The sequence below is a fragment of the Beauveria bassiana genome, assembly GCF_000280675.1.
Source record: "Beauveria bassiana ARSEF 2860 unplaced genomic scaffold BBA_S00001, whole genome shotgun sequence".
Lineage (NCBI taxonomy): Eukaryota > Fungi > Ascomycota > Sordariomycetes > Hypocreales > Cordycipitaceae > Beauveria > Beauveria bassiana.
In genome coordinates this window covers 746,297-759,293 of record NW_007930836.1, presented here as the reverse complement: position 1 = coordinate 759,293, position 12,997 = coordinate 746,297, and the positions used below count along the sequence as shown (strand labels likewise).

Genomic DNA, 12,997 nt, shown 5'->3' with positions numbered 1-12,997 from the left:
TGAGAAATGACTGTTTTACCGTAACACGGAGCGTGTGACAGTTTTCACAAGAGTGAGGGGGTGTCTTTGGTTTCTGAAAACCCCAGGATTAGCGTCGCGCTGTGTGTTACCAGGGCGTACTTTTTGGTGAGCATGTCGACCCTGTCACTGTCTACACGGGTGGCACGGCCCTTGCTAATCCCATGTCGTAGCTGACGCCACCGAGAGCAACCAGACTAATCTGACTAGTTATGGATTACTCCATGGTTTCAGAGATATGTGGGTGTGGAAGAGAACCTTGTGTGACTGACGAAGGAGTATAAAAGGACGTGCATGGCCCCGATTTTGTTCTACGGCCATTCCATCTTTTGCAAACCCAAGCCTTGACAAAAACTCGTCGAGATTTCCAAGTTTTTTAACTTGATTTGTGATAGCAGCTTCCCTCATTTCCATCCATTTACGCGGATACATCTACGGTGTTCTGCCACGATATCAACGCCGCAGTTCCAGTCTCTGTCTTGCACACTCACACACCGCTATACCATCAAACTTTCAACTCTCTTTTCACACACGCACAAAAACATGTCTTCTTCTTCCAACCAGAACCAATTCCTCATCCTCTCGCCTGAGATCCGCCCTGCGAAGGTCCAGCCCGCTGCCGCCGCCGCCGCCGCGCCGCGATTCCTCTCCCTCGCCCCGGACGTGTCGGCCTCGCACCCGCGCGCCCAACGCACCCGCGCCGACAGCGACGTCTCGTCCTCGGCCGCCAGCGCTGACAGCCCGACGCTTGCGGCCGTTGACGCGGCCGTGCCCGTATCCAACACGCGGGTGCTCAAGCTCAGCCCTGTGCACTGGGGCGCCCACGTCGAGGACCACCAGGGCGACTACCACGACCTGGTCCGGTCTGCGTAGATGGGTGAGGGAGGGGAAAACATGGCACGGTTTGGCAAATGTCAAACACCTGGGGCTGCTGGGGAGGGGATAAAACTCTATTACAAGCTTAAAAACTGGCTTCAAATCCGGTTTGCATATCCATGAAATGTGTCTGAGACAACATCTCATGTGGCGGAAACACACGACGCGCGTGCGGGCAGCAAGGGTGTCGAGAGCCGGAGGCGAAAGTGGAAATAAGTTGAATCTGCATATGAAGCACGTTTTGGATCTTTGCTTTTTATTTTGCTTTTGCTACCTCTTTTGTTCTTGGCATGTTTTATGACATTCTTTTCCCAGACGACAGCAACTTGAAATTGCATCACACCAGAGCGAGAGAGATGACCTGGCACAACTTAATCCAGAGACAGAATGATGACACAACTTTGAATGAAACTGGAAACAAAGCTTGACTAAAATAAACTCGTCGATGAAACTTATGTGCATACCAAATGACTCGTATCCATCCGATGGAAATTCTCCTCAACATTCATGCCCCCCCTCTTTCTAGAGACTGCAACATCATCCACACCGCAGCGGCGTGCAGGGTCGTAACCGAATCCACGGGGGCGGGTTTGCAAAAGATACTGGACCTTGACACAACCATCCCTGCCGTGCTTATCTCTGTGTTCAGTTTTCTGGCACAGATCGTTTGCCGAGATGCCTCACACCTTGTAACGCGTTTCTTGGCGTCCTCCTATTCCTACATCGACGATATGGGCGGTGTGGAAACGTGCAAGGGCGACTTGTCACGTCGTGCTGCAAGAGGGGACAGAGGGGACGGGGTTGGTCTGCACAAAAAAAAAAAAAAAAAAAAAAAATCAAAAACAAAAACAGGGAAGAAGCTCGCCGATTGTCATTGGGATACCGCCGACTATCCCGGAATTTGTGCCCTGACCACCCTCCTGAAGCTAGATCGCCAAGTGATGGATGGCAGATTCCGCCCACTGGAGTGGTAGCGTCTGGGACCTTCCGGCTTTAGTCAGATTTTGTTGCCAAGTCCCCTGAATTGTGCAAATGGCATGACCCGGTAATGAGATGGCGTGCAATGCTAAAAATACAGCTCGTGGCAAAGGGACATTTGCGTTCTGGGCTATCCGAGTCCAGGAAAAAAAGGGTGTCACTATGTCACATCGAGCGTAATAAATGTGCGTCCGCTTACCTGGCTTGAGCGCAGATCTGACGAGATTAGTGTCATCGAATAGGTACTACCCCTGTTACAGATAGCGTAAGCTTCTTTTTGCCTCGTCCGAGTTTGCTTCTGCCGACTCAAAGCTTTGCGCAAAGTTGTTTGGTTGTCAAGGTGGTTGGGGAGCTCTATTCAATTTACCATGAAAGAGTGTATAACCCCACACAGTCATTCTAGGTCTTTCCGGAAGGATAAACCGAAATGAGCAACTGAGCACAACCACACTTGGCAGGCCGGGATTCGTATGGTCTTGTTTCACTGATAAGCCATCCGTACAACCACTGGACCACCAGACCAATTGGCTGCCTCCTGGACAAGCCCGCGAAACGAGGCCGAATGACGTAGATGAATATTGCAACACTTGCCCAGCTGCATCTTCAGGCCCGGCTAGGACGAGGCTCGGCTTCCGACCTATGAGTCGCCGTGTTGACTCCTTCGGGATCCAGAACCTCTCGAACAATGGCTTGCCAGTCAACTCGGGCAACAGCAGGGCATTCTGTCCCCCGCGTGACCATATACAAGCCCTTATCATGGTACTTGCACCAAGCGGGCGGGTGTCCTCTTGTCAAGAAGAGTCGCGATGACTCGAGATCGGGATCTGCCAACACCTGAAGGAAGCCCCTCAGCGGTGGCTTTGTAAACATGACTGCATCTCTGGATGAGAACGACGTCGAGGCATGGAAATTCCTCACTGCAGTGTTGCCGCTCTTGAGGTTGAAATCAGGCAACCGATACAACAGTGTGATGCTCAAGGAGGCAAGATGTCCGGTGAGGATCATGTCAGAAAGCACCGGGGTGACAACCTGGTCGATCCAGCCGCGGTGACGTCCCACCTCGAGTACAAAGTTGCGTATTCTCCGCCGCGCCGAGGACGTCACAAAAAGTTGCAGCTTGCCCATCCCTCGCCTCTCCTCTGCAGCCAGAGAGCCCGGCACATCAATCGAATAATCCTCAAACAACCCAGGCTGCGTGCGCGCCCCGCGCCCCGGTGCATCGCTGTGAGAGTACGTCTGCAGCATCTTGGCCTGGAGCGCGCCGTGCTTGCCGGGCACAATGGATAGCTTAAACGTGTTGAGGTTGTACAGCATCGGACAAGCAATGGCGTGCAGGTGCGGATGCACGAGGAGAAGCGACCTCGCCACCTCTAGCTGGTCACCAAGCTCGCCGTGATCTGGGCAGGGACAGAGCTCAATGGCCGAGTCGAACTTGACCAGCGGCGTCAAGATGAGCGCGAGAACATCGACGGGCAGGTCGAGCAGGTTCGTGATGCGAGCGCCGGCCATGACTGACCGTGGTGTGGCCCGGGCAGGCCGAGAGCTTATGTAAGAAGATGAGGTTTGGTCGGCATTTTATCTAGCAAGATACGAGACTGCTGGAAATAGAAGCTTTTGTGTCCTGACCACACAGCGCATTGGGCAAACGCGTCGTATTGTCGCATGTGGTTGATGAAGAAGCAGATGAAGAAGCAGAGTACGGTACAGTCGCGGCGGGGTTTAGAGCCACTGGCGCACTGTCCAGTCTCTTCCCCCAAAATCCTAGTGCTGTGCAAATCATCACGTAGCGGCATCTTTCAGAATTGAAATTGAACAAGTTAAAAATCGTATTTTGGCCATTCTACCGAGTCTAATCATAATTCACAAGTCACATTTCGGTCTAGTGCTCGTTGTCAGGCCCGCTCGCTCAAGCACTTTGGGCTTTCGGTTCTTGCAAACGCAGCAGAGACAATCTGTCCTTGCTTGCTTCCTATGCTCCCGGGTCAAAACTTTCTTCGCCCACCCTCTGTTGAACTTTTTTCGTTATATAAAATCGACATTTTGGTAACCGACATCAAGACGTGGCATAAGAACCATCCCAAGATTTTCCTTGAACACCTGGTCCAATTCAGCGCTTCATACAAAAAACAGCCCTGCTTCTCCCGTCATTCATTAAACCATAATCGGTAGCTTATCAAAATGTGCTACCAACAGGCTGAGCTGGGTAAAAACATTTATCGGGAGGTCATGGCCTTGGTGACAAGGCGCTTGAGGGTGAGCTCCTGCTTCTTGAGTTCGTCAGCAGTCGAGTCGTTGAGCTCGAGAGCAGCCATGGCATCGCTGATGGCACCCTCAATCTTCTCCTTCTGGCCACGCTTCATCTTGAGAGACAAAGTCTGGTCAGAGACAATCTCCTCGACACGGCCAATGTAGGACTCGAGCTGCTGCTTGGCCTCGAAGCGCTTGCTGAAAGCCTCGTCGTTGCTCTTGAAAGCCTCGGCATCGCTGACCATCTTCTCAATCTCGGCGGTGGAAAGCTTGCCGACAGAGTTGCTGATGGTAATGTTGGCGCTGCGGCCAGAGGTCTTCTCAGTAGCAGTGACCTTGAGGATACCGTTGACGTCGACCTCGAAGACACACTCGAGGGCGGCCTCACCGGCGCGCATGGGAGGAATAGGAGCGAGGGTGAATTCTCCCAGAGAGGTGTTGTCCTCGCAGTTGACACGCTCACCCTACATAATCCGTTAGCCGGAGCAATTCAAATACAACGCAGAAATTAAAGGGGCTTACCTGGTAGACGGGGAACTGAACAGTCTGTTGGTTGTCGGCAACAGTGGTGAAGGTTCTGTAAAAAGCATGTTAGCATTTTGGTTCTTGCATGTACAAATGAGATGAAGGTTCCTTACCTCTTCTTCAAGCACGGGCAGGTGGAACCACGAGGCACGACGGGAGCGAAGATGTTGCCCTCCATGGCGACACCGAGAGACAGAGGGACGACATCGAGAAGCAGAAGGTCGGAAGCTTCGCTGTCCTGAGCCTTGCCGGTCAAGATGGCGGCCTGGACGGCAGCGCCGTAAGCGACGGCCTCGTCGGGGTTGATGCTCTTCTCGAGCTTCTTGCCACCGAAGAACTCAGAAAGGAGCTTCTGAATCTTGGGAATACGGGTGGAGCCACCGACAAGGACGATCTCGTCGACCTTGGACTTGTCCATACCAGCGTCCTTGAGGACCTGGCCGACGGGCTCAATGGTGCCAGCGAAAGCCTTGGCGTTGAGCTCCTCGAAACGGGCACGGGTGATGGTGGTGGTGAAGTCGGCACCGTCGAAGAGAGAGTCAATCTCGATGGTGGCTTGGGCACCAGAAGACAGAGTACGCTTGGCACGCTCACAAGCAGTGCGGAGACGGCGGAGAGCACGGGGGTCGTTGCTCAGATCCTTCTTGGACTTGCGCTGGAAGTCCTTCTTGCAGTGCTCAAGAAGGTTGGTGTCGAAATCCTGACCACCAAGATGGGTGTCACCAGCGGTAGCCTTGACGGTGAAGACACCACCCTGGATGTTCAGGAGAGAAACATCGAAAGTACCACCACCGAGATCGTAGATGAGAACGTTGCGCTCCTTGTCAGACTTGCCAGCACCGAGACCATAGGCAATGGCGGCGGCGGTAGGCTCGTTGATGATACGGAGGACGTTAAGGCCAGCAATGGCACCGGCGTCCTTGGTAGCCTGACGCTGGTTGTCGTTGAAGTAGGCGGGGACAGTGATGACAGCCTTCTCAACCTTCTTGCCAAGCTTGGTCTCGGCAATCTCCTTCATCTGTAGCGGGCGTTAGCTAATTGCGTGCGCAGAAGTCGAGGTTAGTAGGCAAACGGACCTTGAGGAGAACCATGGAGGAGATCTCCTGGGCGGAGAAAGACTTCTTCTCGCCGAGGTAGTCGACCTCGATCTTGGGCTGACCATCATCGTCAAGCACCTTGAAGGGCCAAGACTCGATGTCCTTCTTGACGGTAGGGTCATCGAAGCGGCGACCAATCAGACGCCTAGGAGAGAGATATCAGCAAACTGCATAGTTGGGGATATAAGCCGAGGCGTCAGGAACTCACTTGGCATCGAAGACGGTGTTGCGGGGGTTCATGGCAGCATTGTTCTTGGCGGCCTCACCGATCAGACGCTCCTTGTCGGTGAAGGAGACGAAAGAAGGGGTGGTGAAGGAACCCTGCTCGTTGGCAATGATTTCGACATTGCTACCCTCGTAGATGGCAACGCAGGAGTAGGTGGTACCTGTGAGAGGAAGCGAAATTAGTATTGAAATGCTGCGATTACGTATTCGCCAATGCTCGTCTCTTCTATTTTGCCGTGCTGGCAGCGTGTGGGAAAAAAATAAAACACTGCTCAGGCGGCGCAGATTTTTTGCGCCTCCAATTGGCAGCCACAACGCACAAAAACAGAGTAGCAGTAGCAATTTTGCAAGGGAGAGAGAGGAGGGGGGTGAGAGTATGCGTACCCAGATCGATACCAACGGCACCGTCGTAAACTTCGTCCGCCATTTTGATTAAGGTGTTTGATATGCCCGTCTGTGATGTCTTGAGAGGGATGGAGGATGCAAAAGGAAGAGGAGCCTAGAGAAGAGGGACGTGGGGTTACGGTGAAAGAAATTCAGCAGCCCACCACCAAAATTTTTGTGCTGGCCCGAGAATAATTTTTGGGGCTCTTTTTTTTTCTTGCCGCCGTACGGCAAAGGCGAGGAAAAAGAGCGGGACTTTTTGAGATAGTTGGCCAGTTGGCCAGCAACAAAGACAAGCTAGTCCAGTTTTAGGATAGTGCATTCGCCTGAGTTTTCTGCAGTGCACATGTATCTTATCGATTAGTCTTTTCCAGCTTATCAGTGCTTGAGATTGGCAAATGAGTGCTGCGTCTTGCCTCTTGGAAGCAATGTTGGTTACAATTGCGTGCCATCTCATCAAGGCAGATAGATACCTGCGTAAATTCTCTATGCCTTGTTCGCCTTGAGACCCAGCGTCTTGGCCTCGTCAGCAACCGTCGCTGCAATGGTAGACTTGAGGTCTGCGCCCTGTGCCTTCCATCCGAGGTACTTTTCAGCACGCTGCGGGATCCCTTTGGAGTTTCTGCCAAAGCTGCGTGCAGTAGCACCCACGATACTCTCAGCCTCCTTCAAAGTGACAGTCTTGGTCGTGGCCCCAGACTGGTATCCCTGCTCGGCAGCTTCGTCCAGAATCCACTGCGACACGTCCGACCATCGATGCACTCCATTGGACGCAAAAAAGTACCCGTGCAGGCCAAAGATTTCAGGGTTCTTGCTCTTCTTTGGATCCTGCGTGGCGTCCAGGAGCCTTCCAAACAAGTTGGCCAGATCGTCAATGTGTACATTGTCCCACTCAGTCTCGCCTTTGCCGACCACCGGTGCGTAGCCTTCCTTGAGCGTGGTCCTGACCAGCTCAGGCACCTGGATGCTCCGCGTGTTGACTGGTCCGGAGCCCTTGCCATAAATTGTAGGTGGACAGATGATTGCAATCTTGACGGCATCGGAGATGGTCTCTTGGACTAGAATGTCAACGTTTCGATGATGGGCGTAGTCCGGCAGAGTCACTAGACGCTCCACATCGTCAATGTCGCGATAGGTCTGTTCTGGCAGTGGTGGCTCGCCTTCGCGGCCGTGCTTCTGGTCGTACCAGGTCAGAATCGAGGTACCACAGAGATGAATCCAGTAACCAGGCTTCTCTGGTGTGTGGCCGCGTTCTAGGCCCATGGCAATGGCCGTTGCCCCTGGAACATTGTCTGAAGAATCGGCAGTGTCTGTTGCCATCAGAAATGAACAGTCCACGAATATTGTGAAACGTACGGATTACAACATCAGTCTCAGCAACCGCGTGCAGTAAAGTCTCAGAGTCCTCCAGCGAGCCATAGACGAAGTCAACCTTGGGGTACTTGTCCTTGATTGGCTTGGCACGCTCTTCATTCCGCACGTAGATGCTATAAGCATAATCGGGACGAGCTTTGTAGATATAATCTAGAACAGTGCCACCAATGTAGCCTGTCGAGTGCCAAACGTCAGAATATAACCTGCCTGCAGCATTGAAAGCATGGAGCGTCATAGCCCCGCCATACCTGTGGCTCCAGTTCTAGAGGCATTGTTAATCGGCTGCGGGGTGGATGTGGGCACATGATTTATGCTCTCTTACAAAAAGACTTTAAGGGTCATGATGAAATGACTGCAGCTAACACAGATGGGAATTGATTCTGGAATAGATGATGAATGCTTGCAAAGTGATGATATTTGGATGGCAGGTAAGATCTTGGAGTTGAAAGTCGTCATCGTGAAGTGGAGGGAGGGAGCTAAACAGCTAACTTACTTCGAACTACCGTACAGTGGGGAGACAAAAGCCCCGAAAATTCTACACTAAATATAATATAAAGACTACTAGATAAAGACTAATAACCCTGTTTTGATAAATTTTTACGTATGTTTCTCGAAGAAGAAAAGCATGCTAAAATTTAAAATGATTGTAAATACATTCGGTCCTGTGACCTCGCAGTTTCTCAACCGTCTCAGAAATGCGACGAGGGGACAAGAACGCAAGCTAGATCTCGCCGGCTCTGTTCTCAAAAGACAATCTGTATCAATAATTACAATTACGTATAAAACCATACCTACCTTAGCCCGTCAAAAAATATGTGACGGGCTTGACCAAAGTACAAACCCAATTTTTCAAATCAATCCAAGAAACTGAATCTCGGCCTTTGCAAAGTAATGTCAAAATACAAGTCCTTCGATGATCCAAGGGGCAAAGCAAGTGGGCTTGCAACCCAAGCTCCGTACTCCAAGCGCTCTTGTCAATCTCGTGATCCAAGCCCATTTCTTAGGAAGCTTCGCCGATTGTGATGCCATGGAACTTGCCAAACTGAATCCATTTGTTCTTCAGAAACGGCCAGCCCAGCACGAAGTCGGGATAAAATTTGTCTTCATTCTGCACAATGGCACCAAGGCACCATTCCTTTTTACGTTTCGGGTCTGTTCTCGTTTTCTGGAGGACAAGACTCTCACCCGAGATATTATATTTCCTAAAGCCCCAATATTTTTTCTCCCCATCCAAGAGCTCATTGCCGATCCGGGTTGTGGTGTTTGTGAATTCTATCGCAAAGTCGGGCAGCTTCTTTTTGCAAGGAACCTCCCAACCGCGGTGGCCGGTTGGCAGCTTGATCTCCCGCGTGGGGGCGCCAATAGTGCGGTAGTAATCCTCTGCTATAGGCTGAGGTGCCAAGATGTAAGAAGTGGTAGAATCCATGCCGGCCTGGAAGATCTTCTTTCGTATTTTTCCAGAGCCAAAGGCGTACCCAGTCATGTTAAGCACGTGATAAGAGTTCTGGTTCCCATCCGGAATTTTGTCGTTATTGTAGTAAACGGTTCGAAAGAGATCACCAGTATGTCGGGAGTCGTCATGCATGTTCCAATCCATATGGCCTACACTTGTTAGCTCTTGAATCATCTTTGAAAAAAATTTGTACATACCTCCAGACTCCTTGAAGGCGATGGAGAATCGCCAAGAGTGCCCGAGGTTCTCCTGCATATTAGTTACTATACTCTCGGGAAGGTGTGCGCCGCGGTCGCTTTTGTAGCCCAAACCAAGGACACCGACAAAGCTATTTTCGGATACAAAGCGCGGATGGATCTCCTTGGCGACACCGAAGTCCTGGTGCCAGTATCCGAAGGCCTGGGAGCCCTCGCCGATGGACATGCGGTCGCGGTAGACTGTGCCCTGAACGGCATGCTTTTCCGGGTACCACAGATCAAAGTTCTTGAAGCCCTTCTTGCGCTTCACGTGCTCGCTGCTGTTGCCGGGAACCCAAACCTTTCTGTCCGCGACAGGCCATCCGCCCCTCGTAACGGGATCCGGACCCAAGACCCAGGTGGTGGCCATGCCAATGTGGACGTCGAGCTCCAGAAACTCAGGTGGATCGCCGATTTGTACAGGGACGGTGAACCGATGGCCAAAGGGGGATTTGTGGAACCTGAGAGCAAAGGTTCCATTCTGCTTGAAGAAGTTGGGAACCGCATTGATCAGGTCGGAGCGCTTGTCAATGCCCATACCAACATCATCGGCAAACTCTTCACCGCAGCCGGGAGAGGCAGGGTTGACGGCAAAGACAGAGCTGATAGTCGTAAATATACCGATGAGCGCGGTACTACGCATCTTGAAGTGGTAATCGAGAGGATGACCTGGTTCATACTTAGTATATCTTTCTGTGTGTGAAGGCGAGCAGAAACATACAACGTTCAGCACTGAGGGGATGTTTGTGTGAAGACCAAGCTGTGCCAAAATATGGGGACCTAAGCAGCTTTTAAATATGGTCTGTTCAGTCCAAATATGTCGTGTGTCATTTGTTTATTAGTCGCTTACGCGTGCTGGCGTAGGTTTACTGCAAAGTTTGTGAAGACAAATGGGGTTTCTTTTTTGGCGACGCCAGCAATGGCGGTGCAAATTGTCGCTCCAGTATGAAACCTTGTCTAAAAACTGTAGGATATATAGTCATTTGTTGCCGGATTTCGTTTACCAAGTTTGAGCACCCGTCCCACGGAAGCCGTCTGATTATCGAAATTCAAGAGTCATCGTCACAGCCCCGAAAGATTCCAGGTAAAACACATTCGCAGCGGCAGCGATGGAGCGATTCATGGTGATCAAATCTAGTTGAATTAGTTGTAGAGGACTTGGAAAATTGATGGTTGTGATCAAGGTACATACGAGAATTGTTGGGTCTATTCACACGGCGAGATGGCTAACAATGTAGGCGAAGCCACTGTTGAACCTTGTCTACCAAAGAAAGACACTTACATTTTGCAGCTGCCTCTATCCAGCCAATCAATTGGTAATTTGCCTGACATCCCTTATTTATGGCCAAAACTGGCCTCAGAAAGTTGTTGGGGAGGCGCGCCTGTGGGCTTCCTCGCTAAATCAGCCACACTTCTTTTTTCATGACAGAGATGCACCGAATCTTTTGCTTGTCGGCCAGCGGCTCTGGCTTTGGCGGCGCCCATTAACTGAACTTGTTTACGGATGTGGTGGCCGAGGTCGGCGGCGAGGTCGGTGGCGTTGTTGGCGGTGGCTGCTGCTGCTTGTCCGATAAAGCTCTGCTACAGTAACTTGCGATTCGTTTTACGTGTTGCGCTCGCGCATTCACCTCGATACCACAGGACCGTCAGCAAATTCTGGCGCGAGGCGGTAAAGTAAGAGGCTCGGACGTGGAAGCGGTCCTCGCAAGCAGTAACTGCAGTTCCGATCCGGCGATAACTAGGTATTTAGGTTGGTAAGAACTACACGTGCCCGCCCGCACCCACTTTGCCTGTTTGCCAGTGTACCCCGCCCTCTCCTTCTCAAACAGTACCTAGGATGGTAGAGAACAGGCAATGGTACCTACCTATAACTGCCTGCTCGCCCTCTCTCGAAGCTGTGACCAACTTACTTTTCTTTTTCATCCCCCGCTCTTCCATCATCGCAAAATCTGCCCATCTGCCCATCCGCCAAAGACTGCCATCCATTCTATCCAAACGCAACGTCTCATCATGCCCGACGGCTACACTTACAAGAGCTCCGGCACTAACAGCCAGGTAATACTGCCGTCGATGAGGCGCTAAGGACATGGCGACAGCTAACTTGGTGCTAATTTCTATTTAGGGCAACCACTACTGCTCTCGCGATTACGGCTCAAGCGCCGCTAATTCCAACTCGTACCACTACTCCAATAGGTGAGGCCTGGCCCCGCCCCCAAACATGCGCATACATCTCGAGTACTATCCGACACTAACGCCATCGCAATAGCGACGGTTCCTACTATTACTCCAACCCTAATGGGAGCACGTACCACAATGATGGTCAGGGAAACGCCACTTACACAAGCCCTTCTGGCTCAAGCTCCACGTCTGGCAGCAAGAAGTAACTACTCAATGAATGCCCGACACGCTCATAGTTCGGCAGTCGCTTGATCCGCCTACCTTGTTTTAGCATGGCTCAAGCCTCGATACTGCACAAGTTGCTAGTGCTCAACATGATTATCTCATTTTCGTGGTTCAGGACAGTAACGCAACAATACCATCTGTTTTCTCAAATGCCACCTTCACTCTACATACTGGAGCTCAACATAATCGTCGCTGACCTCATCGCCGACCGTAACCTCGGCACCATATACCGCGGTACCAATGCCTCCAGTGACACCATAAGCGCCAAAGATGGCAGCACGAATACCAAATTTTCCCTCCCTACCCCACGCCCAGTCCGACACCGTCATGTTTCTTGTAAAAGGCGCAGCAGGCATAGTCCCGTCTAGACGCGCTCGCGTTAACCTAGAAAAAGCAATCAAGGCCAAGACTCGTTCACGTACCCTGCAGATAAATGGACGATATCGGTGAGCCAATCACGATCTTGGGGTCCTGAGGCCTTGTTCCAAGACCAAAAGTGATGCTGGTCTGGTAGGTAGTCGACTGGTCAATGTTGTTGACGAGCTTCACCGGAATTGTCTTGCCCACGGCAATCGTCTGCGGAACCTGAATGGAGACAATGGAAGCAGTGGCGCTCGAGGCCAGGGCAGAGGCAGCAACGGTGAAAGAGAACTTCATGTCGTCGGTATACACAGTTGAATTTACAGGAAATATCTTCTTCTACTACAATGAAACAATGAGACCAAGTGAGGAATTTCTGTCACCGGGCTGTGGCCCTCTTTTTATAATAGATGCAGATGCACGCTGGGTTGGATTGCATGAGGTTGCCGGCTGGGCCCGTCAGCAAATGAACTCGTTTACACCTACCGCGGCGATTCAACAAATGCGGGTAAAGGTATATTTGAATCTGGGAACAATAAACCAAACACCTATGAAATGATGCATTGCTCCAATATTGGTGCTGTATTTGGAAGGTCCCTTTCAATACAGTGGCCCTTAGCATCGGGAATCACCTCGTTTGGCAACGCCGGCAATCGGGAGCCACATTAACCACAATAAATAGTGGTTCAGCCTCAGCTGGGCGACTAATCGAGGAAACAATTGATACAAAGTGTTATTCCACGTTACATAAATCCCCGCTAAACAATCAGATCGTGTCCGGAATCGCCTGCCTGGTGTCAGATGCTACACAACATACTACA

At 51.3% G+C, this 12,997-nt stretch overlaps 6 protein-coding genes across 6 annotated transcripts; 1 reads left to right on the top strand and 5 right to left on the bottom strand.

The window, feature by feature from the left end:
* Window positions 1–561: 561 nt before the first annotated feature.
* On the top strand, window positions 562–891 carry BBA_00259 (uncharacterized protein; the record flags this gene model as incomplete). The annotated part of the gene is made up of 1 exon (XM_008595356.1): window positions 562–891. The coding sequence occupies one exon, from the start codon at window positions 562–564 to the stop codon at window positions 889–891; it is 330 nt and encodes a 109-aa protein (XP_008593578.1).
* A 1,584-nt stretch (window positions 892–2,475) lies between these two features.
* BBA_00258 (uncharacterized protein) lies at window positions 2,476–3,381 on the bottom strand (the record flags this gene model as incomplete). Its single annotated transcript, XM_008595355.1, has 1 exon — window positions 2,476–3,381. One exon carries the CDS (start codon window positions 3,379–3,381, stop codon window positions 2,476–2,478), a length of 906 nt encoding a protein of 301 aa, XP_008593577.1.
* Window positions 3,382–4,085: 704 nt separating this feature from the next.
* On the bottom strand, window positions 4,086–6,393 carry BBA_00257 (hsp70-like protein; the record flags this gene model as incomplete). Its single annotated transcript, XM_008595354.1, has 6 exons — window positions 4,086–4,583; window positions 4,642–4,696; window positions 4,758–5,662; window positions 5,721–5,886; window positions 5,950–6,127; window positions 6,351–6,393. 6 exons carry the CDS (start codon window positions 6,391–6,393, stop codon window positions 4,086–4,088), a joined length of 1,845 nt encoding a protein of 614 aa, XP_008593576.1.
* Window positions 6,394–6,836: 443 nt separating this feature from the next.
* BBA_00256 (nucleoside-diphosphate-sugar epimerase) lies at window positions 6,837–8,066 on the bottom strand (the record flags this gene model as incomplete). Its single annotated transcript, XM_008595353.1, has 4 exons — window positions 6,837–7,660; window positions 7,707–7,898; window positions 7,973–7,986; window positions 8,047–8,066. The coding sequence occupies 4 exons, from the start codon at window positions 8,064–8,066 to the stop codon at window positions 6,837–6,839; spliced, it is 1,050 nt and encodes a 349-aa protein (XP_008593575.1).
* A 658-nt stretch (window positions 8,067–8,724) lies between these two features.
* Window positions 8,725–10,056, bottom strand: BBA_00255 (putative aspartyl protease; the record flags this gene model as incomplete). The annotated part of the gene is made up of 2 exons (XM_008595352.1): window positions 8,725–9,326; window positions 9,375–10,056. The coding sequence occupies 2 exons, from the start codon at window positions 10,054–10,056 to the stop codon at window positions 8,725–8,727; spliced, it is 1,284 nt and encodes a 427-aa protein (XP_008593574.1).
* A 1,918-nt stretch (window positions 10,057–11,974) lies between these two features.
* On the bottom strand, window positions 11,975–12,473 carry BBA_00254 (uncharacterized protein; the record flags this gene model as incomplete). Its single annotated transcript, XM_008595351.1, has 2 exons — window positions 11,975–12,180; window positions 12,239–12,473. The coding sequence occupies 2 exons, from the start codon at window positions 12,471–12,473 to the stop codon at window positions 11,975–11,977; spliced, it is 441 nt and encodes a 146-aa protein (XP_008593573.1).
* Window positions 12,474–12,997: the final 524 nt, after the last annotated feature.